The sequence below is a fragment of the Musca vetustissima genome, unplaced genomic scaffold, assembly GCF_032173495.1.
Source record: "Musca vetustissima isolate MV318-11 ecotype Yass unplaced genomic scaffold, APGP_CSIRO_Mvet_v1 utg6680, whole genome shotgun sequence".
Lineage (NCBI taxonomy): Eukaryota > Metazoa > Arthropoda > Insecta > Diptera > Muscidae > Musca > Musca vetustissima.
Window position 1 is genome coordinate 26,111 of NW_026880682.1, and position 27,538 is coordinate 53,648.

General features: G+C 39.1%; 1 protein-coding gene across 1 annotated transcript in view; it reads right to left on the bottom strand.

Moving 5' to 3' along the window:
* The window catches only part of LOC133326458 (dystonin), an 89,691-nt gene that overhangs the window by 11,193 nt on the left and 50,960 nt on the right, over positions 1 to 27,538 (bottom strand). The window contains exons 12-15 of the mRNA XM_061535092.1: positions 20,252 to 20,382; positions 9,892 to 20,170; positions 7,820 to 7,966; positions 233 to 7,713 (exon numbers count right to left, since the gene is read on the bottom strand). Coding sequence (XP_061391076.1) covers positions 233 to 7,713; positions 7,820 to 7,966; positions 9,892 to 20,170; positions 20,252 to 20,382 — 18,038 coding nt within the window. The remainder of the gene's footprint in view (positions 1 to 232; positions 7,714 to 7,819; positions 7,967 to 9,891; positions 20,171 to 20,251; positions 20,383 to 27,538) is intronic.

Genomic DNA, 27,538 nt, shown 5'->3' on the forward strand with positions numbered 1-27,538 from the left:
CTAAGCATTCTGGAATTGCAAAACAAAGAAACGTGATCATGCAGAAAAGAACAACAACTATAACGAACGAATTAATAAACAACAAAATTAATTTTTATTGAACGTATGTTTCTTGCCTTTCTAAACCTCTGCCAATTCAGAATTTATACCAAATAAATCGGAAATCGAAGATAGATTGTACGGTTAATTAAATTATTTCGGTCATTAATGATTTTATAGAGTACCAACATACCTGTTTAATGCTTCTACTTCCACCATGTGGGGGTCCACATCGTCCTTGAATGACTTCAACTGTTCGATTTGTTTCTTCACGGCGTCGATGTCTGAACCCACTGGTCCCAGATGGGCAAACTTGTCCTCGGCCTTTGTTAGGAATTTCAAGAGATTTTGTAATGTTTCATGGAATTCCATGGCCTTCTCCATGGCATCAATGAGATTCTCTTCCCGTTTGGCATACAGAGCGGTAATATTATCCCAGGCATTGTCTAAGTCTTCGATGTGCTTCTTGACTTCCGGTTTGTCGGGCTCTCCGCAAAGGTTCATCAGATTGCTACCATGACGTCTAACTTGCTCAACCTCGGGCTTCGTCTGATCGATTTCGTGACGAATTTCTTGCAAAGCTACTTGTTGCTTTTGGATTTCTTGAGGTTGTGCAGCTGGAGGTTCTTGTGAGGACAAGGTCTCTTCGAGATCCTTCAGCGTTTTCATGACACTTTGAAGCTGATTCCAGAATGGTTCGGCGACGTTGAGAATATCATCGAGCGAGCTGCCACGTTTCTTAGTTGCTTTTTGAACATCGTTCCAAAGGTTGTTCAGTTTCTCCAATTTGCTCTTGATATCCCGCACAGCAGGATCTGATTTATTGCCGGCCTTGGCAATGACATCACTGGCGGCACGTTGAACGGCACTGAATGCATCTGTACGTTTGTCCAAATCATCCATAATAGCATCATTGTCTTCGATTTGTTCACGTATTTTTTGTGGCAGGGCCGACAATGGATCCAATTGGTTGACTTGATCCACGGTATTGGCCAAGGCCCGTAACATACCCTCGAGTTTATCTGAAAATTGGCTAGATTCTTGTAGGGCATTGTCAAGAGCTTGCTGGCGCTCTCTCAACTCTAAGCGCAAGGCAGCATAGCGGGCGTTATCTGAGTCAAGGATCTCATTAATTCTTGCGCTATCGTCATCAGCCACCAACGCGCCCAAAGCTTCACCGGTCTTGTTCAGCTTATCGAGTAAAGGTTTGTGCTCTGCAATAGATTGCAATAACCGCTCGTTCTTATCCTGTTGTTGGGTTATTTGATCGGGCCGGAGGGCTGGCATGCTCAGTCTAGATATTTGTTGTTCCATATCATCTAACCAAGTGGTAAGGCCGGCATGTGAGTCAGCAAAATGTTCGGAAAGAGGCAATGCTTGCTCGAGAACTCCTAAGCGTTCGCTGCACAGTTGTGCAACAGTATCAACGATTTCCTTGAGATCATCCAATTTTTCACGCAATGTAGCTGTGTTTTCGCTCTGTGGAGATTCGCGCAAGACCTTCTTTGATGCGGCAGTTACGTCGCGCACCCTACCCTTCTGACTGGAAATTTCATCGTTGACTGAACGATGCTCTTGCAATTGGGCACGCACCAATTTTGGTTCTATGGCTGGTGGATCGGCCTCACGCAAACTAGCATCCATATCACGGAACCAATCCAGAAGTTCATCGATATCACCGGTTACTTCTTTAGCACGTTGATTGCTCAAATGAAGACGTTCTGCTTTGCGCTGAATTTGCTCCACAATCGCATCGAAGCGACGGTTGTCGCGTGTAACTATTGTTTCAATTGTGGAAGCACCTTCGCCGGGTGAAATCTGGCACAGTTTGGGTCCAACTAAATTAACACTGTCAAGCGTGGGACGCATTTCCACCAGTTCGGCTTCTAGGCGCAAAACGTCAGATTGACGTGGTTCACTTGTGGAAAGGGCGCTCTCCGCAACTTGCATCCATTCAATCAGACGATTGTGAGCTTCGTGGAATTGTTTAACCAGCGGAAGGGCATTTTGGGCACTGTTCAACAAGTCACCACCACGATTTGCCAATTCGCCATAGCGACGCTGCAAAGAGTCTAATTTATCCTTCAATTGAATAGCCTCGTCGTTTGATATGTGTTTCATGAGTTCGGCTCCGGAGTCCACGGTTGATTCAACATTGGGGGCATGGTTGGCAATATTTTCATTCAATTCAACCAAAACATCCATTTGTTCCAACAATTTTTCTGCAAAGACTGGAACTGATCGGAATCGTTTCAATTCGCTCTCCATGCGTTCCATCCAAGCCACCAATTCTTGATAAGTCAATACCAAATGTCTAAGGTCTTGGCGGGAGTCTGCCAATAGGGCACCGATTTTGTCGCTGGCATCCACCAATCCTGTATAGCGGTCTGTAATGGTGCGTACCTTTTCGCCCAAATTTACTGCTTCTTCGTCACTCACCAAGTGCATTAGCTGGCCAGCTACATCTGCCAAATCAGAGAAATCGGGTTTCTTTCCCAAAATTTCATCATGTAGTCTGCCGTGTTCCCGGATACGTTGCTGGATTTTCTCTTCGTCTGTTGGAATGAGTTCCATTCCCTTCACAGATCGCTCAGTGTTGTCCAACCACAACTCCAATGGCGTGATCTTGTCGTGGAAGCGTTTGGCAACTTCCATTGCTTCCTCCAGATCCTTTTCCCGTTGTTCGGCACCGTCAGTCAAGGCATCAAAGCGCTTCATGAGATCATGCAGTTGTTTCTCAATAGCGTTTCTTTCGGAGGGTTCACAGTGATTAGCAACCTCTTTACCCAAAGACGACAACGATGACATGGAATTCTGACGATCCAGAAGCATTCTCTTGAGGAATTTCTGTTCTTGTAATTGGGCCTTCACTACCTTGTAGTCAGAGCTTGGTGCTTTTTGATTGGCTACCATCTCTTCCGTATCGGACAGCCATTTGGAGAGACCGGCCAAAGCTTCTTGGAACTTGCCTGATTGCAAGAGGGCAACATCAAGGCGTCGGTCGCGCTCATTCATACGTTCTTTAAGATCGTTCCATCTATCATTCAACTTCTCAAGATCTTTTTCGATTTGAGTGGTGGACACGCCACTTGCAGCCGATCTGACCAAATCGCGTCCGGCCATGTTAACTTTCTCGATGTTTTGGGCCAATGGGTCAATTTTATTGTCCCTGAAATTTCGGAAGTCTTCCTGTTGGCGGCGGATTTGTTCAAGTTCGGAGCCCACAGGCTTCATGCGACGGAACTCTTCACTTATATCTTGGATGTCGTCCATAGTTTGCGATTCCATGTCATAGAATTCTTGTAGGGAGCGTAGTGTGTCTTCCAAAAGTTGACTGTGATCACGCACACGGTTGTCCAGGCGTGCCAATGTCTTGCGCAGTGTGGATATTTGTTCGCGGGTCTGAGCAGTATCTGGTGAGAATCCGGCATCAACTAAGGCATCAGCAGCTCGTTCGCCATCTTCAATCCGTTCGACAATTCGTTCAAGTTTTGTCTGAAGTTTGTAGGTATCGTCAATTTGACCTTGAACTCGTTTTATTTCACGTGCTGGCGGAGAAAGTTTCTCAACTTCGTTTTCAAGTTCGTTCAGATCAATTCCCAAATTCTTTATTTGTTCATTAAATTGCGAAACAGCGGTCGCTGCGGATTGTAATTCACCCAAACGGTCATCCAAACGACTTTGCAATTCGCCAATGCGGTCAGCAATACCATCGACATCATCGGTCAGATGATCTGCATCTCCACCGGCAGCACGAGCTTCGGCGCAAATATCCTTAGCCATTCCCTTGAGCGATTGCAGAGGTTTCTGCAAATTCGTTAATTCTTCGCGTATAGCTTTGACTCGATCCAACAGCTTTGGATCTTTGGCAGCTCCACCGAGCGCATCATGAGCGGCCAGCCGATCTTCGCATCTGCCTACAGCATGGTCTAAATTGCGAAGTTCATCATTGAAGTCACCCAGGCGACGAGAGCAGTTCTCAATTTCCTGAGCTCTTGCAATCAAGTCATTATTGAGACGTTCCCAGCGTTCACGGATATCTTGTAATTCGCTCTTGATGGGTTCCTTATCAACGTCACAGCTGCTTAGGAATGTTTCGCCTAATCCTTTAGTGTTCTCGTATTCACCCGAATGTTTCCACACCTCACTGCGGAATGTGTGCAGATCATGCAAACGTGTATCCAATTTGGATTTTGACAGTACGCCCGGGGTCAAATCCACCAGCTTATCCTCCGCAGTTCTTAGCCATGCCAAAAATACTTCGGATGTTGAGACATATTTCTTGCAGTGTTCCATGCATGTCTGAAGGCGAGTGTGACGATCAACAGCTTCACGGCGAAGTTTCTCCCACTGTTGTTGGATGCGTTCCAGATCGCGCTTAACACTACGATCTTGTTGGCGATCGGTAAGATCCTTGCCCTTGTTGATGAGCATGATGACTTCGTGTTCACGGGCCATAACTTCTCGGTAGATAGGTTCATGTGTGTCAATTTGATGTTGTAATGTCGGCTTATGAGCGGATACCAGCAAACGTTCGGCCAAATTGGAGAGCTCAGCAGAAAGCCAACCCAACGTTTTGGAACAGTTTTCGGCAAAGTGACGTCCATCTCTGAGTGTAGCTTCTGTTTCGGCTTTCTTGGTATCGAGTTTCTTTTGCAAGGCCTGATATTGTTTCTCTAAAGCAGCAACGCGAGAATTGACATCTGCACGAGATGCTGGGTCACCGAGAATATTACACAATGCTGCAGCAGATTGTTCCGCGTCAGCCAATAGTGGTCGCTGTCCTTCCAGTTGACGTTCCAAGTTTTCGATCTTTCTCAAATTCTCTTGATGATCTCCATCCGAAGGTAGGCCATCAAGATTATCGCTAATTTGCTGAAGGGCTTCACGAAGTCTGTTTACAGCAGCATCGAATTCCTTGCTGCTATCAGCTGCACCACCCAGGCTGTTTGCACGTTCATCCAGGCGACCAACTAAGTCTTCCCATTTGCTGTTGACATCCTGTAGTTTCTTGTTGACAGATGAGGCGTCGGGGGAGTCTGCTTCTAAATGATCAAGAACATCGTGGCCGATTTCTTGGAAGTGCTTGAGTTGCGGTTGTTGTGTGCGGAACTCTTCGCGCAGTACTTGAACTTGTTGTACTTGACTTTGAACCATACGAGGATCTGATGAAATTGGACCCAACACAGTTAGCATGCGTTCTTTGCTGTCTAACCAGTTCTTCAAGTTGTTATGGGTGTCCAGGAAGTCGCGTAATTTCTCAGAGAAATTAATACGATTCTTGCATATGTCGCTCAGTTGCTTCCACTTTTCGACAATGTTGTCGTTTTCTACGCGTAATTGATCAGCACCAGGAACGTCTGACTTACGTCTCAATATATCCTTAATTTGGGTTTTTGTCGTGTCCAACAGACTCTGTTTCTCGTACATGTCTTCAAGGATTTTGCGTGCCTGTTTGATGCAACGATCTGCCTCGTCCTTATTCGACACAGACTCCTTGGGCAATTGGCGTTGAATGCGCTCCAAGAAGGTAGCCAGATTCTTCAGGTTTTCAAATTGTTTGCGCACCTCTTCGTTCATGTTGTCGAGCTCGTTTTGACGATCGTTGATTCGGACGCCAATCAGAGTGTAACGGTTATTGATTTCGCTTAGTTGCTGCTGAACTGGAGATAGTTCTGAAAGTTGGAAACCATCTTGAGAGGATCTGCGGCTACCAAATCCACTGGAACCAGTCGATAGTGGCGACAGAATACCCCCCTTCGTGGGGCTAGGACTACGAGCATCTCCAGACATGCGGCGCAAAGGACTGACGCGTTTAATAGGACTGAATGTCGAGCGTTTACGTCCAGGACTTTCAGGGCGGATCAGAGCATCGTACTGCGAACCGATGTCGTTGATTTTATCAATGGTGGACGCATAATCTCTATAGTCTTTGTAAATGGGCTTGAGTTCGTCATTTTGTTGGCGTATTTTCTCCAAATCAACAGCCACTGGAGCTAGGCCTGTTATGCGAGCTTCCGTGCTTGCTAACCACGACAACACTTGGTCTTTAAGGCTCTCGTATGCCACTTGGTGTTCGGCCTTCTGTTTGGACAATTTTGCTTTTTCGTCCAAGCTGACATTGATGTTACGCCACTGCGACTCGAGGGCCTTAATGCGATCTCTCAATGCACTTGTATCCGTAACATCACGAATACTGATTAGATCCTTGCCATTGCGAATGCAATCTTCATAGGCCGGAGTTAGAGATTCTTTACGATTGGAAAGTTCTTGCATGCGACGTGCCAGTTCTTCGGCTGACAGTAGACTTGTGTCACGACTGTCGAGAGCATCTTGCAGCGTTACAATTTCCTGTTCGACTCCACTGATTTCGTCCAAATATTTGCACAAACGATTAAAAACATCGTCAAGGAATTCACCACGCTTAACGACCTTGTCGAACAATTTTTCAAATTTGCTTGTTACGTCATTGAGGTTTGTTTCAACCTTTTTGGCAATGCGAGCATTGGAAGCCGTGCTCATCAGATGCTTGGCGGACGATTCTACACTGTCGATACTGGCCTGGTGGGATTGCATGTCTGCCAACAACGCTTTGTGTTCTCTTATTTGTTCTTGCAGGCGTTCCTTAATCAATGAAGCTGGTCTCAACTGAAGTTTGTATTTATCTTCGGCCTGATTAACCCAATTGCCCAGATTGTCAAGAGCCTCTTGTACACCCTGAGACTGTACCAAAGTCTTGTCCAATGTTTTACAGTGTTCACCCAATGAATCGAGGAGCTTTTGATATTTATCCTTGAGATCTGCAATGGGAACTTCTAACTGATTTATTTCCATGGGACTAAGTTGTCCACCCAGGGTATATAGTAAACTTTCTAGGGCTTGTTGAGCATTGTCAACAAGACGGCCATTTGAGAGTAGTTCATTGTGCAAGGCCTTGGCTTCATTCATTTGTTCTTGGACCGATTTGGGATCACCAGCAATGGGTTCAGCAATAATACGACTCACACGAGGTTGGGTGCTTCGCAACCATTCATTAGCCTTATCTAAGGCATCTTGATATTCTCGTTGACGGCCACCGAGGCCAGATATACGATCTTGCAGAGCATTGACGCGATTCATGAGGTCCTTATATTGGGCCGAGACCAGAGATACTTCCTGGCGGATGGGACTTTCAGAACTTGCCAAAGGTTCAACATGAGGCAAGCGTTCAGGCAGCGATGTTCTGAAATCATTAAGAATGGCCAAGAATTCTTTGCCTTCGTCAACGAACTTTTGAGCAGCCATGGTAATGAAACGAAGATCTGCCTGATGGCCAATAACGTCGCTGACAAATTCTCTTACAGATTCAGCCTGGGACGAGAGACGTGTCAGATCAGATAATGCACGTTCCTTATCTTCCAAGGTGCGGCGTGCAGTTTGTAGCCATTCCGAGAAAATATCCAATTCGCTACGCAATTTTGTGAGTTCGTCACGGCCAGCTTCAAGGCGACGCAAAAGGCGAACTGTGCGATCGTTAACACGATCCACACGGGAACGCAATTCCCTGCCGGCATTTTCCAGTGTTGTAACTTCTGGTGCAGATAACACATCACCGCCAGTTAACACAATCTGACGAATCTGTTCAAGGCATGTTGCAACTGGACGCTGTTGGGTTTCGATTTCGTCCTTAATTTGCTGTTTAACAAGAAAAGAAGAAAATAATTATGTATTTTATGATATCGGTATGTGAACCAGTTTGCAGCAGAGAAGAATAAGGAGATAAGCGGTGTTAATTATTTACCTTCAGAGCATTGATTTGATTACGCAGTTCATCGATTTTCTCCCTGGGACCGCCAACAGTAGCAATTTTGTGTTCAATGTTGTAGACCCATTTGAGCAATTCATTGACGTTCTCTTCGCAAATGTTGAACTTTTCAAATACGGCTTGCTGTATATATGTATAAAAGTGTGATAATAATAATAGATTAGTAAAATCTCAATAAAATATCAGTATTACCTAGAGAGTGAAAAAATTATAAAAAAGTGTTTTTTTTTTAATGCAATAGGAAGAATAGCTAATAAATAAAATAACATATTGTCCTAAATATAATTTGCAAACTTTTGAACACAAAATATATATGTATGTAATATATTTGTATATAAAAGAAATGCGGAGTATGAAGCGCGTTTAAGCCAAAATGTATGTATGTACAAAAGCATTTATCTTCTCCCATTGGATATGCTAAGCACAGGCCTTCATTGCCAAAGTAAAATATAAAGCATTTAACACAAAATAAAATAAAAAAAAAACATTGAGTAAATCACCACAATAATAACAGCAATATATGAAATATACATTTAGACTATCAACTACAACAAAACCATTAAATATAATAACTACAACTACTTTACGTCATTTTACTAACTACATTTATGCTATGAGGTTAAGACACCAAACTACCATTTTTTGTTTTGGATTTGTTAAGTTAGAAGTTGCTTGGTTAGCTCGGTTGGAGTTATTATTAAGCACTTAAATTACAAAATAATAAAGAGAACAACAAATATTTGAAACTGGAAAATAAAATCTGAAAAATTAGAAAATCAATTTGAATGAAATTATATAGAGAATAGATATAAAAAATCAATATAAATGATGAATATACTTATGCTAGGATATTTCTTAACCAAAAATAGAATATGGAAAACTGTATTGAAAAAGATGAAGAAGTAGAAAACTTATGGGGGTGGGGTGGTCTAAATCTAAATATACCAAAACAATGCTAGTATGAAGATCTTCTTCTTTCAAGAAGAAAGTGGGATATTCCAGGATAGTGTTATAGCAAATTCCATTTCACATGCCAGGGGACCATATAGAGGAAGAGGAGACTTATTTGTTTTCAAAGAGAGATTATGTCTTCTCACATCGGGACCAAAAGATATCTTAGTTCAAGAAAGGGAATGTTGAGGGGGAAATATGAGAAAATACCTGGCCTGGTTACAATAAATATGTGTGGTTTTATATTACTTTTTGTTTATATACTATTCGTATATGCATGTTGTATGTATGTAGAACCAGAAATAGACACACTTTGTGTATTTTTATTCGATCAAATAAAAAACGACACAAAATGTTCCCGTATATATAATTGGTTTGGTTTTGTTCATCTTTGCCGACGACATTTATGTTGGAGAATGTATGATACGCACAGCATCCAAGGAGGCATATGACAATGATGTGATCAAATTTGTGTAAAGTATATAGAGTAGGTCTGATGCATGTGATTCTGATTGCTATACGGACGCTGATGTAGTAGTGATTGTTTGACTGATTTGTGTGATATTGGTTTCATCTTAATTAAAAAAAAGAAGAAATGCAGAGAAACACATTTTAAGAACACCATGCTCTGACATCAGTTGGTAAGGTAGGAAATGATACAAATCAAGAAAATCATGAAGTGATAGGGGAAATATTCCAAAATAATTTTGTAGTTTCCATTAAAACATAGGATCTTTTTTTGAATGAGCCAATTAATAATTGATTAATATTCAGTAGTAGATATAATAAATAAAAAACAAAAAAGATTGAAAGGGAGAAATAAACATCGAGAAAAAAAGAAATAGAAATAACAGTAAACATGCCAAAAATAAATAACAATATCAAATACAAGCTGAATACATTTAGAAAATTTCGACTTTTGTAGGTTTATGAAGAAAATGAAAATAATAAAAAATATATGTATATACTGAGCATACACGTAGTAAAAATAGCATAAAGACAGAAAGCATTTGTTTTTGGGAGCATGGTGGACATTGCTTAGAGAGTGAGAGAGAGAACGGGGGACTGAGAGCAAGAAAGCCCAACTCAAAACTTACCCTTTGCTCAGCGGCCAACAGAAAACCTTTTTCGGATGCCTTCACCAAATCCATATTATTTTTACTATCGGCTGGATCACATATACGTCCATCATGGGCGTCAATTAGACCATTTTGTATGGCCCCTGTTAATGGTATTATTTCACCGGTTGATGGATTTCTTACCACTGTCGACGAAGGATCAATGAGGCCAGCTGTTATTGCCTCGGCCAAAGTGAATTTTTTACGTTTTATAATATCCGGATTCATTTGGAAGGGATCAACGAAGCATCCATTAGTGGGATTGTATAGATTAAAAGCTATGGCTTCCAGTAAGCCAAATGAACGTTTCGGGGTAACAATCAATCCACTTTCATAGGCTTCTTTCAGAGTGCACAGTTTTGATGTTTTTGTATTCAAAACATTTGCCTTGTTGGCATCCATTAGTCCCTTGCGGAATGCCTCTGGCAATCGTACCAATTTGGATTTCACCAAATCCTTGACCAATGCTGAATCAGGATCAATTATGCCCAATGTGGTAGCATCTTTAAGAGTATATATTACAGATTCCGTGTCATTTGTTCCCTCACTATTCACATCCACATCGTTGTCAGGTGTTTGTAGCGTTTTGGTGGCTGGATCGTGGTATGTTAACATACCGGTTTCCAAATCGAGACATTTAACTTCGGCAGCATGCTCAAATTGTATAGGTTCTCTTACATATATCACCAAAGTGGGATCAAATACAAAGTACAAAGCTTTTGGATCTACTAAAGTACGTTTGTTCAAATCGACAATACCTTTCTGTTGTGCAACTTCGAAAGGTACAAATTTAAATGTGTCAAAATCGCGAACCAAGGCCGTTTTTGGATCGATTATATTATACTTGATGGCTTCCTCTAATGACATTTCACGTGGCTTACTAACGACAATGCTCACCGGCGTTTGGCCCAACAATTCTACACTCTCCTTAACTACGTCAGTAGTTCGTTCAGTCAACGGTTTCGCAACTGTAACTAAAATTCCACGAGCTAATGCTACGTCATAATTGTAAGCTGATTTAGATTTGGGATCAAAGACGCGACCCTTGGCTACGTCAACATCGCCATTGGCAATGGCCTCATTAAGTGGAGTTTCTTTGCCAGTCACGTGATTCTTGAAAACAGTTGTTGCGGGATCTATGAAACCATTTTGTATGGCATCGGCTAAATCGTAATATTCACCAGTGGTGGGATCGCAGAATTTACCAGTTTCTGGTCTAAACAATTGCATGCGCATAACTAGTTCTAAGCAAAGCAGACGGCGGTTTGAAACAATGAGACCACGAGCACGGGCCTCCTGTAAATCTATTTGTTCAATGGCGCTGAGGTTGTAGCTACCGTTTGTGTCGTCAATAATTTGTTCCTTGATGGCCTGTGCCAAACGAACATACTTTCCTGTTTTAACATTCTTTACTAGACTAGATGATAAACTAACTACATCTTCTACGCAGGCTTCATTCAAATTCAATTTTCGTCCGGTAACCGGATGTAAAACCTTTCCTGTACTCTTATCGTAGAAACCCATCGCTAGCAGTTCATACAGACCAAAGCTGGCATTTTCAATGTCGACTATTAGACCTAAATTCAAAGCTTCGTTTAATGAGACAAATGTATTACTGCCCGGCTCACGGAAAACCCCCTCGCGTCGATTTATGATGCCCATGCGACAGGTATCTGTCAAGCTGTGCATTTGTTCTTGAATTTCATTGAAATAGCAGGGCAATTGTGGGTTGATGACAAAGCTGCGAATGCTCTCGAGTAAAGTAATTTTGCGTCCACTCTTGGGGTCGATCAACTTGCCGGACTTTTCGTCGAAAAGCCCTTGATGTAAGGCTCTTTGTAAACTAATTGGAGCCTGGGTATCCATTAGGATGCCAACATCAAAAGCATGTTTAATGGTAATCTTTTGATTGTTGTAGACCAATTTGGCGTTGTTGCCATCAATGACACCGGTATCGGCGGCGTGGGCCAAGTTCAATTGCTTGTACAGGCCGGTATTGAAGTCTCTTATTTGAACACTGTCCTCATCGAGAAGATTACTATCAACCGCTTGGGCAAATGAGAGTTTTTGTCCCGTCTTGGGATCCATAAAGCTGCCATCAGCTTCGTCGTACACATTTTTAATGACCGCCTCGATAAGACGCAAAGGTTTCTTTGCTTCGAGCAGCACACCGCGATCAAAGGCTTCTTTGAAGTCGATTTCCTTGTCGTCGTCATCTTTTACCGTGCCTCTGTGACTATCCACGATGCCAACCTGAGCAGCTTTCTCGAATGGAATGACTTCGCCAGCTACACTGACAATGGTCGAGTCCGGATCTAAAATGCCTCTGCGAATAGCACGTTCAGTTGAGAGTTTTTCACGGGTTATGGTGTTGCTGAATTCACCAGTCTTGGGGTCATACAGGCCACGGTACACAGCATCGGGAAGACTGCGTTTACGTTTCGGTGGAATCAGTACTCGGTTTTCAAGTGCCTCATTCAGCGACAGTTTGGTGCCGGTGTATGGGTTAATAACGAATCCATTGATCGGATCAATGTAACCCTTCGAAATAGCTTCGGTAAGCGAAATGATCGACTCTGTTTTGGGATCGAGTAGCACCAGTTCATCGGAATTTATCAATTTCAAGGCAATAGCAGATTTCAAATCAACCTTCTTATTGTCGATTGTAAACTTAGCTGTTTCGGAATCGTACAGACCTCTTAGCAAACAATCGACTAGAGACAGCGGTTTCTTTGTGCTAATTAAATAGCCCTTGACAAAAGCTTCGTCCAACTTGATATTGGGACTGCTGAGACAGCCTCTGACAGTGTCAAGTAGACCTTCCTTGGCGGCTTGTTTGCCCGGAACAATGACATTCTTGTCATCATCCTTAACCAGACATGAATCTAACTCAACGAAACCCAATTCTATGGCTTGTTGTAGGAGAATTTCTTCACCGGTGGAAGGATTCAAAATTTTACCCGTCTTCGGAGAGTAATATTCACGTTGCAATACCTCAGGTAAGCTCCACGTAATGCTATCGGTTTTTACCAAATTTTTCTTTAAGCCAACATCGAATGGAACCAATGTATTGGTTTCGGTGTCCTTAATTTGGCCTGTCTCCGTTACAACCAGTTCATCTTCAATGGCGCAGTCCAATTTAATTGCCTTCTGCGATTTGGCATCAACGATCAGAGATATTTTCGGATCAACCAGACCAATTTCAATGGATTTCTGAACATCAACTTGATTGTCGGATTCGGAGTCGTAGAGTTTTCCCGTGTCGGGATCATAAAGTCCTTTGCGCACTGCAGCCTCCAATGAAATGGGCTTGCGCGAACCGGGCACAAGAAAACCGAGTTTAAAAGCATCTTCCATGGGAATTTCTTTCAATGTCTGAATGTCAATTACCGTACCAGCCTGCATGTCCACAACTCCCAACTCAATTGCCATACGCAGTGGAATCACCTCACCGCTAACGGGATCACGAACAGATATCGATTGGATATCCAGCATACCATTGTTGATGGCGTCAACAATGGAACAAACTCGACCATCGCCCAGTATAACTTTGCCACTTTCGGGGTCAATGACATTTTCAATAGCTGCTGGTTTCTCCTTTTCAGGATTGGCACGAATAATCCAATTGCGGGAAACACATTCGAAGAATGGAATCTTTTTACCAGTCTTTGGATCGACCATATGACCAGTGTGTCTGTCAAGTAGTGGTCGTTCCAGAGCATCGGTTAATGTTTCGTATTTACCACTGCTGAAATTCTTCACTAGTATTGTCTCCGGATTAAAGACATTCATGTCGAACACTAATGTCTGGAATGAAATCTTCAAACCGGTGGAGGGATCTGTGAAGTATTGATTTACGGGGTCGTATATATTCAATTCGCTCAAGTGTTCTGGAGTTAAGTCATCGTTGGCGTCAATAAGGTAGGTCATGGGTTGTAAAACGACCAGTTTGTCATCTAATACCTGTACTTCGTCCAGCGGACTTAGTTGTTCGTCTTTCAAGAGTTCGGTTACACTTTGATCTTGCTCCTCCCCGCCTACTAAAACCTTACATTCATCGGGTGATATAAGTTTTTGTGAAATAGCATCACCCAAGGCTAATGTTTTGGGTGGTGTTACACCTCTGTGTGTTTGATTTTCACCTGGAGTTTCTCCACCCTGCATTACCTTTATAGGTTTTGTAGTTATTATCGAGGTATTTAACGTTGCATTTGTAGTGGAATCTTTTGGCTTCTCGTCCTGTTTAAGGGCATCGACAATAGCTTTTCCAGCCAAAACGGGAGCGCCAACTATAGCAAGGGCTCCAAGTTTGGCAACATCTTTGACATTTTGCAAAATATTACTGCTCGATTCATTGGGTTGAACTTGATTGCCCTTTTCGGCTTGAATGAAATCAACCATGTTTTGGTGCTTCACTTGTTGGTCTGCGACTATACTATGTGGTTCGCTTAAGTCTGTGGTCACTTTGTCAATTGTTTTCCTTTCGGCAGGTATGGGTGCAACCGTTGCATCAGCTGCTTCGATTATTTCACCACTTGGTTCTTTAGAAAATTCAATTTGACTTTCCTTTACCAATGACAATTCATCAGTTTTGGGGGCTTTGCAACTATTTTCTACATTATCAACCATTGGTTTAGATTCTGATTCAATTGTTGTAGTTATTTCCGTTGTAGTCTGATTCAAGTATTCAGGCTCTGTTTGTTTAACGTTACTGTCATTCGACACATGGCTCGACTGGACTTGGCCAGCTGGTGACGATGATTCAATTACCTTGGGTTTAGCACTTTCGTTCATTTCATGTTTCATGAAATCTGTGATTACACTATATTTTTCAGATTGTTTGTCCTCTGTAACGGGTTGGCTTTCCTTGATATTGTTGAGTGCATTGGGGGTTTGTGGAGTTGGTTCCTCTGTTTCCGTGATATCTCCCAATGTTTTGGTTGTAACAAGTGTCGAAGTAGAAGTTGAAGTAACTGTTGTTGTTGCTGTAGCAGCAGTAGTTGTGGAAACTTCAGTATCTGAATCCTCAAAGCTAACAACATATTGAGGTTGATCACCTACTTCAGTTACCTCCATAATTTCATTTATAGGATCTGTTGTCTTTGTAGTCGTTTCAGTCGTTATAACCACCTGCGATGGAAGTTTATTTTTATTTGCACTGTCTATGCTAACATTCGGTACTGTTTCGATGGTAGGTTGTGTTTCCCGAGGGACGGTTGTAGCTGCAGTTACCTTTGTCGTTGTAATTTCCGTATTTACATTTTGTGGCTGTTTGGTACTCTCCGGATCTTGGGGCGGAGTTGTTGGCTGTGCATCAGCTGTCTTTTCTTGTTTAATAAAATTAGCTGTCGTTGTACTAATGAAATCCTCTGTTTCCCTGACAAGATTATCGACAAAGTCAACGCCTTGAGGTCCATTCTTTTTCTGGGCTTCATCTTTAGACTTCACCAAATTATCAAGAACTTGAGGTTCTGTATTTTTAGGTGGCACATCTTTAGGCAATGCAACATTTTCAGTTTCACTAGTTGGATGGGAATCGCCATCAGGTTTCACAACCACACTGTGAGTTTCAATTGTCTGATGTTGAGGTTCATCGGTTTTTGTCACAATTGTAGTAGTTTTTGTTGTGGTGGTAGTTGTGGATGTGGTGGTTAGTACATCAGGATACGTTTCCACGTTCGACACATTCACAGATAATTGAGGTTGAGTTTTCGCTGGCAATGTTTCACCAATTCCAATCGAGGTACTTAATGTTGGTTTTGGTTCTTCAGTGGGTGTAGTTGCTGATTTTACCAATTGTTTGATTCCACTAACAACGGCACTGCCAGCCAAAACTGGGGCAGCCACAATACCTATGGCACCCATTTTTGCTGCCTCTTTAGCAGTGTTCAATGCTGATGCCAGCTTATTATCCTTTGTGGGAACTTGTTGACTCGTCGTTGTCGAGTCGCATGTCTCCATTGGTGTTTGAATTTCGGTTGTGATAACTGATGTTTGTATTATTTGGCGTTGGCTTCCATCGGTTGGTGTGGGTGTTGTCGTTTGTGGCTGCGCAATGGGCTGCTGTGGCTGTATATCATCAATATGTTCCTTATTACCTGTTACGGAACGAGTTTCCTTGGATGTTTCCTCCTCCCTTAAAATACCCATAGCCTTTGCTTCTTCGACAGTGCAAACTTCACCTGTTTGTACATTTTGAACTTCGTTGTTCGAGATTAGGACATAACCCTGGATGAGCTCAATAGTCTTGGTGGTTACTGTATGTACAGCTGTGATTGTTTCCATGACCTCTGTTCGGGGCACTGGTTTTTGTGTAACAACAAAATCGCTCATGGGTTTAACAACTAAACGTCCATTTTCCAAGGCTTGGCGAATAGGCATTGATGGACCAACGTCCTTGGGATGTTTAAATGTTTGATCTACCACGTTTATTAGTCCTTGTTGTACGGCATGGTGAACGTCTAAGGCATCGGCTTGTGGTGGATATGGTATGGACATTATAAATCCTTCTTCAATTGCCTTCTGCAAAGGTATTTCTTTTCTATTTTCAGGATGCACAACCGATACCTTTTCAGGTTTTAGTAATCCCTTTTCAACAACTACTGGGAATGTCATACCAACGGGAGGAATTGTTATTACAGTACTCTCAGTATCGTACGTCTTATCAAATATGTCAGCCGTTAGGGCTTGAGACAATGTTAGCACCTTTCCATTCACCTTGAATGTGGACTCTTCTGGGTCTACAATATGTTTCTCAATGGCTTCCTCTAGAGTACAGTGAATGGGGAGTTTAATTTTCGAGTATGGATCCAAGACGTCACACACAATAGCCTCGCGAATATTTAATCCATAACCGCTTTCTGGGTGAATAATGGTTTGGCTTTGACTATCAATCAAACCTTGTTCCATTAATCGGGGAACTGACAGCGACTGAGCCAAAGGTATAAGAATGTGGTTGGTTTGTTCGGGATCTAGAATGCGTTCCCGGACAGCTTCATTAATATTCAAATAACGATTACGCTGTGGATCGGCAATTTTGCCTCGCTTGCCATCGATTAGACCTCGTTCTAGCGCCTCCGTAATATTTAGTACTTCATTATTTTCTCCCAAGAAGTTTTGTTTATTCTCCAGTATATCGCAGGTTTCTTCGTCTATGATACCCTTTTTGAGAGCATCACTGGGCTTTAGGATAATTTTGCGCATCTTTTGCAAAACCACCACCTTATCTTCACATGTGTCGCTCTCAAATGATTTTGATTTCTTTAATTGATCTCGGGACACAATACCCCGCTCGTACGCTACTTCGACAGGAATTTGTTCTCCAGTTCGCGGGTCGGTCACAAAGCGAATTGTGCGTAATGCACCTTCGGCTGCTACCAAGGGAGCTCCAGATACAATTATTAGACCCTTCTGGATTGCAGTAAGAATATCTACGGGATACCCTTCTTGTGTTACAATTGTCGCATTTTGCGGATCGTAGATTTTGCGAGACACAGCTTCATTTATTGTAATAGATTCACCAGTTTGAGGATCAACAATTCTAATGAGACTTTCGTCTATCAATCCATGTCGAGCGGCGTCGAAAATATTTTCAGTCTGTCCGTTATGTGTGAATATAACCAATGCTGTGGATGGATCATAAATGGCGCCTGGTGCAATTTGCAGAGGCTCCGGAGAAGTCAATTCCCTTTGTACAGTGTGCACTTCCACGAATTTCGGTGAAGCATCCGATGATAGTGGTGTGGATATCTCAATGATTTCGGCTAAATTATTTAGCTTACTAATGCGCAGTATACATTGTTCTCTGGCCGTGGTTTTTGTTATTGGCACGGGTTCCAAAATTATTTTGCCTTCGTTAATGGCCGATCGCATCGTTTCAACTTCACCGTTCTTGTTGGTATAGCTACCATACGAGTCTATTATGTCCCTTTCGAATGCATTGCGTGGTGACAGCTTGTCACCTGTTGTGGGATCTATGACCGACACTGACAAACTATTGATTATATACTTATTAATGCACTCTTCAAAGGTGACCACACGTTCCGTACCTTTGACTTGAAATACGCCGCTGTCAGGATTGAAAAACTGTTGTTCGATTGCGTCTTTTAGTGGCCAACCGCCGGGTGGCAATTCGATAATTTGCCTTTCTTGTACGTTATGTTCGATATATGTTGTTTTCTCGCTGTGGATGAAATCCGTATTGATTTTGCCGGACTTGATTACTTCCTCGGCTATGGGAATTTCCACCGACTTCTCTACATAATTTTGAGTATTCAGCTTTATGGGTTCCGATTCAGGCACTATTTGCTTCGTTACAATTGTTATGGTCGATTTGGTCTTTTTGCGATTCGTTGGTTCGGGAACCGTGTCATTTGCATCCGGCTGCAAAAGACCAAAGTTGAGGGCTTGTTGCACCGAATAAATTTTACCTGTCTTCGGGTCTTTAAACAACTGTCTTTCCTCGTCTATGAAACCTTGGCGAACAGCTTCGGTAAACGTAAGAACCACATGGTGCTCTTGTGGCTCCTGAGAGCCTGCACGTATTGTAACATAACGATTGATAGTTCTAGTTACCGTTTCTGTTGTCAGGGTTATGTTCAAGAGACTGCTCAGTAACAGAGCACCCTCTGGAGTTATGAATTTACGTTCGATGGCTAAGTCAAGGGGAACAGTCTCTTCAGTCTTGGGATCTAGGAGATAACCTGTCTTGGGGTCAATTAAATTATGATAACACAAATCAAATACACTCAATTCCTTGCCACTGGCATTGTGTACACCAATACCCTTGCTAAACATTTCATATACCTCGGGACGAATGAGTCCCTCCTTCATGGCTACTTCTAAAGGCACGTGTGAATCACGACTAGTTTCTAGGGCAAATCCAGTACTCTTTCTACGTAGAATGCCCCGAGATAAGGCTACGTTGAAACTAACAAAATCGTTACTGCGCATATCTTTGAAACCATCGATATCGAAGATGGACTTTTGAGCAACGCTGCTGATGAGGCCGCGTTCTACAGCCTCGGGTATTGAAAGAATCTCGCCAGTCATGAAGTCCCTATACTTGGATTCGGCTGGCAAGACAATACCATCGGCTATGGCCTCCTGCAGTGTTACCAGTTCACCTTTACGCTTCGTTATACACTTCAAATTATTGCCATCTAATACCCCCGATTCTATGGCCTGCATTATACTTAGCTTTTCACGTCGCATGGGACTTGTGATCTTCGATTGTTTGTCTAACAGATTCAAGTCACAAATATCCTTTAGGGTGTAGGGCTTAACGATGAGTTGTCGATTTTTGGCCTCGATAAATGTCAGTTTCTCTTTGGTAACTTCGTTCCAATAACGACCGGTTTTTGGATTTAATATACCCGCTTTAAGAGCTTCGGTTAGTGTAATCTTTGTATCTTTTTTGGCATCTACAACTTCGCGTACATTAGGATCAATTAGTTGATTTGCAATTGCCGAGTCAAGTCTAAATTTATCACCGGAATTACGATCAGCAATCCAGCCAGCAGTATCCACTAAGCCATGGGCAATGGCATCACTCAGACACAAGGCATTCGATTTTATAGTAACTGATTCATGTCGTATGAGGTAGCCACGTTCATAGGCCTCAGCTAAGGTTATAGTTTTGCCCGATTTTACTCTGTACAGGCCCGTTTTTGTATCAACATTTCCAGCAGAAATGGCATCGGCAATATTTTTGGGATTTTCAGCTTCGGGAGAATCGTCGACAGTTACCTTTATACGCTTCTCGGCCGTTTCATAGCCCGACTCGGCTTCGAATATTTCACGCTGAATCACTTCCAAAAGTGACAGTTCACGGCCACTGCCATCGCGTGCAGCTCCAGGCTGTAGTAGCTGATGTGCCAACTTGGCATCGATCAGACCCTGTTTAACAGCTTCCTCCAGAGAAATGCGCTTGTCGCCAATAAGCATTTCCCCAGTGCGCACATCAAGCAGGCGCATTTGTATGGCATCCCCGATTGTTAGCACACGCCCGGTTCGGGGATCTCTAATACCAGTAATATCCAACAAATGTTTGATACCTGTATCGCCGCCAGTTCCAACATTTTCGTTTCTTGTCTGAACTCTTTTCAGGCTGTGAATTTCGTTGAACTGTATTTGCGACTGTTTCGAGGTGCCGGGAATGCAACCACCACCAGCAGCAGCTCCATTCGTGGTAGTTGTCGTTGTGTGTACATAGTCGGTAGCGTCATAAACACTCTTTGTGGTCTTTGTTGTGCTAAATCTGAAATGTGAAAAAATGTGTAAGTTGCTTTCGTTTCTCACATGTGTACATACATCGATATCGTAAAACAAATTCACTTACTGTGTTGTGCTGTATGTTGTCGTAAAAAGATCTTCATCGCGTGCAACGTAGCCTTCGCCAGTCGGTACGTTGTTGGCGCTGAAATCTACGCGGAAGGTTTTCAGTGGTTTCTGCAAACTTTCAGCGTATTGCTATAAATGAAAACGAAAAAAAAAATCGAAAATTGAATGAGTTAACGAAAAAATACGACGACGACAAGTTATGAAATGCAAGTTGATGGTTGGTGTTTGCAATGTTCGAAAAATAAAATGCACGTTTACCTGAAATTCAAATGCAAAATCATATTCACGTTCTTCTGCCATTTGATTAGCAAACACTGTTAAAATACCAAAAGTGTTGGGCTTTGTTACGTTTTATTTTTCAATATTTTTTGTTTTTTATTTCTTTCGAGGCGTTTTGTGCTTTTCTAGGAATTTTTTTTTGTGCAGCTTAGCTTAACCAGTATTTTAAGCGTTACTCGCAGGTGATGATTTTCTTATAAAATCATATTAATCTAATGTTAATTATTGCCATATCGATGGCAAATCACATAAAAAATCTACAAATTCAAATATTTGAAATCGGGGTTTTATTTTACGGAATTGAGGTAGTTGGGAATTTAGTTTGCGTAGAATGTGTGTTTATGTTTATTTAAAATAGGCCCGCTAGAATGTCGATTATAGTCTCATTACTGAGACTAAAACTTTATGACTAAACCTGCTGTCGTCGTGATCAATAAGTTGGCTTTAGAAATAGTCTATTGAAAATAGGATATTTTCACTATAAATAAACCACATCACATAAACCAAAAAGGGGAGGGACGGGGGACGTTTTACTGTATGACATATTCATCTTAATTACAAACAGGGTATGCCATAAGTGAATGTCTGAATAAAAACAAAAATTAGCTAAACATATAAACAAAATAATTCTTGGGTAAACATCTTGCGATGTAAGGAATTTAGGCCGAGATAACAACTATGAGAACGAGGCTAATAAACTATGAGAAAAGGCTAATATATTTAAAAAATATGAAGCTAATTTCCAATTAAATTTGAAGTTAAATTTGAATCTAAGTTTCATTTACTGCAGTTTTATTTTTGGCGCCTTATTTCTATCCCAAGTAAATCTGCTGCAAAAAAAAAAAAAAAAAAAAAAAAAAACAAAAAATGACGTGATACTATTTAAAGACGTATGCAAACAATTTTGAACTTGCACTTCAGTAAATTGTTTTTCATTTGCTTTTTTTGTGGTGGCTAACTTAATTTCTGAGAAGTGACTTCATTTTTTGCTCAGGGCTCTATTTATAAAAAAAATGTTAATTAAAAAAACAAAAACGTGTTGATAAGACGAAAGACCCAAGATCTAAGCAAATGCCAATAGTTAATGAGTGAATGGAGTACAGGCAATAAAAAGTAAAAAAAAATCACACACACACATACTCAGAGAACAGCAAAAAAACCGGCATTTTTCAAGACTAATGATGAATGTTTTTTCTGATTTTTTTTCAATTACTAAAGCTTCAATTGTTTGCGATATGAAAGCAGGCAAACATCTAGAAATCTGGCAAAATGTTTTTTCTAAGATAATTTTGGTCTTTTACACAGTGAGTTAAGAAGATGAAATAGCAATTCCTTGCATTCTCCTGCATTGTGGACTAAAGAGTAACATTTTTTCGCGCAATTTTCCATAAATCGAATTTTAGAGCAACAATATGTGCACCATTGCGTCCCTGAAAAGGAAAAAATGCCTAAAAATATATTCCTTTCCTAATAAAAGATATCTTGCCTTTAATTATTTTAACAAAGAAAGCAAGAAACACCAGACGACATCAATCGAAAAGTTCTTTGTTGTTAAGTAGAAGAAGAAAGGCAATGGCGAACAATTGAAAGTTTACTATCAGTACAAGAAATTACATTTTACTATTTACCAGACCAGCAGACCGTACAGGTTTTTGAATCGATGAGGTCATCAAAGGCAAAACTCACTCATTGTTCGAGAGTTGTTGTTGTTGCATTAAACATGAAATTGATTATATTTTCCCATGAAATTATTATTTGTATATAACATTGTTTTATTTTTTTTTTTTTAATGAAAATCACAATAACAATAAAACATTAGCAACCAACAAGATAATAAGAAATATGCCATAAAAATAAAATGGTTAATTAAAAAAAATAAGGAATCATAAAATTCTGCTATCTAATTAAACATTTCTAAGATGAAGTTGATTGGGAATTAACAATTGATATTGAATATAAAAACATGATATCATTAAAAAAATTGTAATAATGTATTTTTGAGATAGATTCCACAGCGGGATGTCTTGCTACCGGTGGTGTCACAATGTTACAAAAAAAAAAAAATAAATAAAATAAATTGTTTCTCATGACCACAAATGTTACATTCCTCATATTATTTCTACTTGAAAAGAACAAATGAATTTGTGGAAAGAGTTGCATGCAAAATTTGGTCAAATAAAAGGTAATTAAAGAAATGTATTGTGCCAAAAACAGTCACGAAAATATTGATGAGCAATGGTAGAAGTCTAATGTTATAGATAAATTGCTTATAGCAGAATAAAATAATAAAAATGTTTACACTGGGTAGAAAATACTAATATTTTAACGGTTAAACATTAAAAAAAATAATAATAACAATAATCCCTTTAAGAACTCCAGAAAATAGCATGAATTTTGTACAATAAATTCTTCAAATTCTAGCCGTATATAAAATTTTAAAAATTAAGTTAATATCTTTAGACGACAACCAAGGGTAATATCAATGATAAATTTATGGAAAGACATATCAACAACAAAATTTATTGTCATAAAAAATACAAAAAAAAAAAAAAAAAAAAAAAAAAAAAAACAATAACAAACAGCAAAAGACAAAAAGCAATGTATTAAAAGTGGAACTTAAAGCAAAGGCAAACGAATACGAATAAAATATTTAAATATATTTGTTGGTGCGTAGGTACTATTCTGTTGTACCTTTGTATAAGTATAACAATATAACGAATACAGACAGTCAGACAACAAGTCAAAATAAAATAAAAAAAACCAGAACAACGACAAACAGTCAAAGCAAAACGTCGACGACAGGCAACGTAACAAATATTAAAAATAAAAGCAAATGATGTCATCGCATATTAATGATGATGTTGTTGCTGTTGTTGATGGTGGTGATGATGATTTTTTTAGAGAAGAACACATAACAACAATAACACAGCTGCTAAAAAAATATGAAATAAAATAAAACATGTTAAAAAATTAATAAATTTCAGGAAAACTCTTTCGGAGAAACATAAGGAAGGAAATGAAAAAAATCTAATTTATTTGTTGTTATTGCAACTGCTCTGAATACTTAGCCAAATCCATTATCAGTAGAATGAAGTAAATGTGCATAAATAGCTATCAAATGTTTGCAACAACATTGGATGGGGGTGCGAAATAAGAATAACATGAAATCACATTTTCTAACAAACATGTTGATAAAGAATTGGTCAACATTTTGCATGTCCCATACAAGGTTCCTCAACGTGTTTGATATAAACACTATACTAAAATATGTACAGGGGCATATATATTAAAAAAATTGTTTAGAGTAAGCAAATTTGTGATCATTTCAATAAAAGAATATTCAATGTTCCGTTGTCTAGTTTTTCTATTCCAAATATTCAGTTACACCCTTTCGGTAAAAAAATCCTTTAAAATATCTAAAATCGCGCGGAACAATTATATGGATGCCAACTGAGAAAATAATACTTTGTGATCTTCATTAACTTAAAATTGTTAAGTTTTCGGCAAATAATTTTGTAATATTTACAAAAAATATATATTATTAGCTGTAGACTAGTGTCTAATACCAAATCTTTTGTTAAGCTAGTGTGTGAAAACAAAAAAACTATTCAAAAATTTGGCAATCATAAATATATATTATTATTCACGCTATAATGTTAGGATGCTACAAACACAGGCAGAAGAAGAAACGAAAAAAAAAAAATAGAAAGGAAAAGTGACTAATTGCCTTGAAACGTGTGTGTTAAAAACGAACGATTTTTTTCACAATATTATGGAAAATGTATGGAAGGGAAATATCTAAAAGGGCTAGTGGCAAAATGGTAATTCATTTAACAAACGAATTCTGTTCTGTTCTTTGATATCGAAAATATATACACATGTTCTTTTTTTACTTGCAAAATGCTCATAAATAAAACAAATGTGGATCACAAGAAAGCCTACACCCGCCGCCATCACATGTTTTTTTCGTCGTCTTTCCGAATTGGTGAGTGAATGCAGTGTGTTTGAAATTTCAATTAAATCGTCAACACAACATTAACAAAAAAAAAATATTGTCTGACCGCATTTTGTGACAACAACAGTGACAAGAACAAGAAGAGAAGTAGTAAAAAAGATGGTATTAAATGTTGAGCAGAGAAAGAACGACAAGTATGTTGGGTTTGTTAAATCGATAGAAGAAATAAAAGTCTAACATTGCAATAAATCTATTCTCGCCATTGATACTGAACTAAGAATGATACTCATAAAAGAGAATGCACATGCAGCAACATATAACCATACAACAGAATGTGTCAGAACAGGAACAAAAACATGACTCTGTACAATTTTACTCCCTCTCTTAGAAATTTCCGTTTCGACCTTTCATCTCTAGCAATTGTAAAAAAAAATATGACACGTAATACCATATGGATGTTGAAATTTAGTTTTCTCTTGAAAATGTTGTTTTATATTTTGGGGGTAAAATGTACGTTGATCTCAAAATTGTCTATCATGAAAATTGTCATTTTTTATTTTGAGGAAACTTTTGCTTTAATTTTGTAATTGCTTTTTTTGGGAAGCATAAACTGTAATTAACTATTATGTGTGTGTGATGTTCACATAAATTATTTTAAAACTTGTATTTTATTTTTTTCTTTTCCTCCCATTTTTTTGTTTGTTACTTCTTTCTTTGTGGGAAAACATTAACCTACGAAGCGGATATATTTAATATTTCTTCAAGGTTATTTGTGTTCTTTCTTTTGTTTCTTAAGACTTAGAGGGCATTGCGAGTTTATAAGTGTGTATATAAACAATGAAAATGGTGGGAAATATAACAAAAATTATTTTTATAATTATAAACAACACTTTTTGTTTAATAAAAAATGGAATAAATAAAAATGCAACAATATTGGACCCCACAGAATCTGGTGAGAATGTTAGTGCAGATTTATCAACTAAACAAAATTCTCTATATACTTTTTGGCCAAATTGTACTGAACTATTTTTTTGTAAATATAAGTTCCATATTAAAAGGGATCACATACTTTGTAAAGGTATATTTAACGTGATTAGCATTTTTTTTTAACTTTGTGTGAAGTAATACGTCGTGCAGAAGCAAAGGTTTAAAAATGTAAATCTACAAATATACTTTAATTAGGACTAAAACATATCTAGTTATAAAATTTAAAATTTTTATTCGGAACTTTTTATTTCCAAATATATTTAGATATGATTTTTAACTTTAAAAATGTATACATTTTTGAAAATAAGTGGGTTGTAGTAGGTATTAAATATTTGTGGTGAATTCTACCGTCTAGGAGACCTTAATCAAGGTAAAATACCTCAATACTCTAATACATTGGACAAAATGATAACAATTTATATGAGATCAAAAGAATTCTAGTACTCAAAACTAGACTAGATAACGCTTTAGAATAAATATTGAGATTGTAGTGGACAAAAAGTACATTGTAAAATAAAGTTAACATTTCATGATTAATTCCATACGTATGCCAAGGACAACTCCCCTACAATATTTTAAAATAAAGAGGTGACCGATCAAAAAAGTCTAATTTTAATTAAGAAATTCATAAAAAAGTTAGTGCCAGAATTTGTGGTATTAATTTTTGCTAATATTCAGATTCGAAACTATTTTAAATTATAAATATAGGGAATGACTTTGTAACAACATATTCGAATTAATTTTGAAATTAGTTTTTAACAATATTCGCTCAATTACACTTAACAAAAAGCCTACAACAACATTTTTGTTTATTATTAATATTAATTTGGCCTTTCATTTACAGTTCAAGGTTGAAATCTATAAAAAAAACAACAACCAAACAAACCAATGACACTTTCCAAGAATTTAAATGAAACGCACCAACGTTTGGCTTTCGTCATGTTTGCTTGTGTTGTTCATTTTGTTATTTTTTCTTGACCACTTAAATTATTCATTCAGTCATTTAAGAACATATGGAAAGAAGGAAATTCTATGGCATTTTAAATATTTTTAAATAAATTGTATTGGTTGCTTACGCGCACAAAGCTGAATAAAAATTAAAAAAATATATTTTTTTAAGCGTCTGTGGTTTATCCTCACATTTCACGAATTTGAATTAGTTTCAATTTAGTTTTAGAATTCATTAACTCTTAAAAAACATGGTAAACAAAGGCACGTTGAAAGAATAACAACAATGACATCATATTGACATTTATAGCATCACATGGCGTATACGTAACAGAGGATGGTTGCTGCAAAGGACTCAACAATACGCATACGCCTACATAAACATAAACACACACACTTTAGGCTTGGCCAATTTGCAGTTTCACGCGTTCATTTATTTTTTTTTTGTTTAAACTAAATTCAGCTGTCAATTAAGACACACACGCACACATACACTTGTATTTGTTTATTTTTTTATTTAGCACTTCATTTTGTGTATCATTACACGTTAATTCACAATGTAGTCTTGCAACTTTTTTTCTGATTTCTTTTTGTTTCCCGTATACTATTTCTTTTGATTGTGATTACTTCTTCTTCTTCTTCTTCTTGTACTTTTTTCGATTTCTTGCAATACTAAAACTACACAAATATTTCTTTATTATTAAGTTAAGCCAAATTTTGTTTCTCGATTAGATTCTTTTTGTGATAGCAGTCATATTTTTTTATTATATTTCAAATTTCTCTCTCACACTACGTGGGGAGAGAGTAGACTATTAGAAAGCACACACAACAAATGACGATAGGCAGGCAAAAACGACAAATGTACACGTAGAGTGAGTGTCAGCAGACAAGAATAAAATAGAAAAATAAACGTCGTTACACAACCACGTCGATATGTAGACTGACTAAAAAATTGGCAATTTTGGGGTCTCTGTTAGTTTCCAAACAACTTTGCCATGCCATGCTAGCCAGCCAACACACACATGACAGTCTAACAGGGCCCCAACAACACAAGAGTACGAACAACGCACAGTGCTCTTATTGGAGTGTGAACGTGTTAAGAACCACCAAGCAATC